The sequence below is a fragment of the Hypanus sabinus genome, chromosome 14 (assembly GCF_030144855.1).
Source record: "Hypanus sabinus isolate sHypSab1 chromosome 14, sHypSab1.hap1, whole genome shotgun sequence".
In the NCBI taxonomy this organism is placed as follows: domain Eukaryota; kingdom Metazoa; phylum Chordata; class Chondrichthyes; order Myliobatiformes; family Dasyatidae; genus Hypanus; species Hypanus sabinus.
This window is the reverse complement of record NC_082719.1, coordinates 25144637-25148604: the sequence shown is the minus strand read 5'-3', so window position 1 is coordinate 25148604 and position 3968 is coordinate 25144637. Positions and strand designations below refer to the sequence as shown.

Sequence of the window (3968 nt, the reverse complement as noted above, 5' to 3'; positions counted from 1 at the left end):
TTTCCTGATCTCTTCGGTTGAGACAATCCATTACGTAGAGGGCATTGAAACATGCTGTGTTTCCAATTTATTGCATTATACATTATATTTCCTCAAATGCCCAACAATTGCAGCCACGTTTAAATTTCTGTTCTTCACGAAAACGTCCTTCACTTGAGTACTGAAGTTTCAAATATTAGTATGTCAATTGAACGTTAAAGCGCGTTCTGAATGTAATATTTATATAATTATTATATCTCTTGAATATGTTTTGAGATCGTTGGCCATGTTATTGGACTAACTCAATATTTAACATAATAGGGACATCAACAGTAATGCAAATGCTACAGGAATCTGCATTTATGAAATACAGTCAGATTGCCATTGTTTCCCAAAGCACTGAAGACAGCAAAACTGTTGAGATTAAATGGGAACTTCTCTCTTTATAGGAAAACAGTTTCAAATGCAAAGCTGACCGTTTTCTTCAATCAAATTCACACCGTGCTTAAAGGGACCCAAGAAAAAACTCCCTGGTATAGACAATCGTGAAAAAAATTCGGCGTTCAGATCGATTTACTATTTAAAACCTGCGGTGCATTGCCTATTATTGCTTAGATGAAATTTTGTAATAGTTATTATACAAATATTTACTGGATCTTACTAAGTAAATGAATGCGGGTGTTTGTCAGCTAACATATCTAATTAAAATAACGTCCAAATTTAGAGAACTGTTGAATGTTCTCGTTAGTGTTTAACTTTAACTTTTCTTTGTATGTGCCAAATTTTACAGAGAATAAACAAAAAGGTTTATATAACTTCAAAGACGATGGAACCCGGGCAAATGATTGCGAGAGTTTAATTCTTCAAGAGAAAAATGCCGGCTTGTTATAAAACCATGTTTGCTCACTGTAAATTGTGGCCAATAGAAATGGTTGTATTTAACTAGAAGCCTTCAGGCTCTGCCTCTGTTAACGTCAGCTGCTCCTCAACTGAGAAAGCGGCAGTAAAAAAAACCTGCGTCATTAAATCAGTAATGTATGTCGGAATTCTCACACGACCCTCTTAGCAGTTTGGAAGAACCTTTGGAACTCAACGGTTACCCCGAGATGCTTCCAAGTCCCGCGGCATCGAATACACCATTCTCCGTAAAGGATATTTTAAATCTAGAACATCACCAGCAAAAGCAACCGAGTCCAGATCTCCTGAGCATATCTTTGGACGCGCTACCTTCTCCTTGCATGTTGGAGCCAGTCAGTCAGGCCAAATACAGACCCGGCCAAGGCCTTGGAGGTGAGGTAATCAAATTCCTTGACCAGAAGGATCATGCAACACTTCCATCCAGTCCGGATAGAAACAATGTCCAGCACTCTGGCGATCTGCGGGTGGACTTCTCTCTTCAAAACGACCCCCAAGGTAAATATAACAATATTATCAACGAATCGAAGGTCTTCCTTTGGTAATGGACGTTATCTGGTGCGAGTGATTGGGGTGGGAGCTCGGTGGGGTGAACGACCCTTACAATACCATGTAACATCATGACTAACTAAATGACAAATCTTTAAGTAAGAATACGTGAATGCCCCCAAACTATTAAGCAGATGCACACATGCATGGAATTGATTTGGATTGTTTGGATTCATCGAATCAATTTAGCTGCGAATTGTAAATTCTGTAAATTGCGAACTCTGTAAATCCCTGGCCTTGACCGTTGTCTCGTTGATTTTGCAATCCATGTTATGCTGGAGCATCTTCAGTGCAACACATTGCAGCCCTCGTATGCGCCGATCGAAAGTCAAGCCAGCTTCAAATCTGCTGAAGTTTTCTTGGTGCTTTCAGGTTTGTGGTGAAGTAGGGTAATGGTTGTTACAATGCGAGTTCCCGACTTTGTCTATTGAATTGAACTAGGAAAGTCAGCGCGTATACCATAGCGACCATAGCGAGATCACAAATGCAAGGAAGACCTTGATTATGTGACAACTCTTATTCACTCTTCATAAAAAGCAGGGTTAATTAACATAAAAATGAGAGCTAATTAACCTGGACATGAAAAAAATGTTTAGTTTTATTATGGGTCATTTGACATGGAGCGTAAGTTTTTGAGCAAATGATCATTGGGAAACTTGTGGCCTGCTGGATAAGGCACCCATTCCACGCCCCCACCCCACCCCAATCCGTAGTTTCGTGCTGAGCTTCAACACAATTGGAGAAAATATCAAATGAGAACTAAATATTCACTTCACAAAAGTCGACATTATTTCCTAACTTTATCGGAGTACGATTCGAAAGTGTCTTATGTTGTTTTCTTTTGAAATTCTATGTTTGTACAAAGACCCAGAAGCAAAATCGATGGAAAAGAGAATTATACGGGAAGGGAAGAAAAATGAAGATTTCGAGGTTCCAATGCGGAGGATTCGCCGAAAACCGAGGATCTTGTTTTCTCAAGCCCAGGTCTATGAATTGGAGAGACGATTCAAGCAGCAAAGATACCTATCCGCCCCTGAGAGAGATCACCTGGCAAACGTGTTAAAACTTACTTCGACCCAGGTCAAGATCTGGTTCCAGAATCGTAGATACAAATGCAAGCGGCAGCGACAGGATAAACACTTAGAATTTAGTTCATCCCCTCCTGCTCCTCGCCGAGTTGCAGTGCCTGTGTTGGTTCGTGATGGAAAGTCTTGTCTGGGAGCACCCCCTTCGTATGGCACGCCATATAATGTCAGCGTCGCGCCATACAGCTACAGTATTTACCCCAGCTGCGGCCCCGGCACCTGTGAGGGAGACTACAGTTGCATGTATTCGAGCATGCCACCGGTGCAACAAAGTGCGTCTGTCAGTCCCTTTGTCAATATGGGCATGAATTTCAACGTTGGCAACGTCAGTTACCCCGCAACACCGTCTCAAGGCCACCAAGGCTCAGGGGTGTCGGGTTTGCAGGGAACCTTTCATGGCATCAGAACTTGGTAAAAGTTTTAGCTGGCCGGCACTGGCAAAAGTGAAGGGGCAGTGGAGTCAATGACTTCAGCACAAATGCGAACAATTTTCAATTTGTGAATGGAGAGATGCATTCTTTTGGAATGGTAAGAATTTTGAATAAAATGTGTGAGTAAAAATCCGTATTATTTATTGAATTAGTTTAATTATTTTAAGGGGTTGGTATTTAGTAAGGCGTGTGTGTGCACGACATATATGATTTCCAAAATAAGAAGGCTGGGTTGTAAGTCCACCCTAGACCGATGCTTTTGGCTCAGGACTGTATACAATATTTTTAAAAGTGTATCTCTTGGAATTGCCATCTCGGTATCAGAAATATTTTTGTAACCTTTCATCCGTCAATAAAACGATGCGTTAAGCACAACATTTAAACGACTGGAAGTAATATTCTTTAATTGAAAAGATTATGTTAAGGATAAAAGCTTTCTGGGAGACATTACTTTCCATGATTCAGAAGAAAGTAAATTTGAAAGTGCTAATTAAAAGTGCCTACATTCCCATCTCAGCTGACTTAGAATCGACAGCCGAATGTATTTAGAAATGTTGTCACGGTTGGGCACGACCGGCACCATGTACCATTATAGTATATATTTATGCCCTTTCGTTCTATCTATAGAGTCGTGTTTTATAATTTGCCTGCATTGCACATTCTGATGTATTCTGATTCAGTGGCTACCATATGAATTTCAGAGAAGCTTTCAGCCAAGAAAATCGACTCATCTAGACCCGGCTAAGCAATTGCTAACCGAATTCCAGAAAGGTAGATATAATACGGGATCTTGACTGATCTTGGTGATGGAGATGTTGTCAATTGTTAGCAGCAATCTACATAAAAATAGCATACTCGGCAAAAGTTGGTCCCTTGGCCTTGATAACATTTCTCCTGGAGCTTGCCCTTACTGCAAAGGTCGTTCAAATCGCTCCACCCACTCAGCGGGCATTCTTGCTGCCGACAGGAATCCGGATCCTGATAAAAGTCAGTGCGGTCCTGTGTTGTT

The 3968-nt window shown here is 41.0% G+C and overlaps 1 protein-coding gene across 1 annotated transcript; it reads left to right on the top strand.

The window, feature by feature from the left end:
- Positions 1-1085: 1085 nt before the first annotated feature.
- On the top strand, positions 1086-2943 carry LOC132404382 (homeobox protein Nkx-2.5-like). Its single transcript, XM_059988520.1, has 2 exons — positions 1086-1392; positions 2309-2943. The coding sequence occupies exons 1-2, from the start codon at positions 1086-1088 to the stop codon at positions 2941-2943; spliced, it is 942 nt and encodes a 313-aa protein (XP_059844503.1).
- Positions 2944-3968: the final 1025 nt, after the last annotated feature.

Bases quoted from the DNA above. Each gene is read 5' to 3' on its own strand.
- LOC132404382 (XM_059988520.1), top strand. From the start codon at position 1,086: ATGCTTCCAAGTCCCGCGGCATCGAATACACCATTCTCCGTAAAGGAT. The intron at 1,393-2,308 runs GTAAATATAACA...GTTTGTACAAAG, and splicing joins TCTTCAAAACGACCCCCAAG to ACCCAGAAGCAAAATCGATG.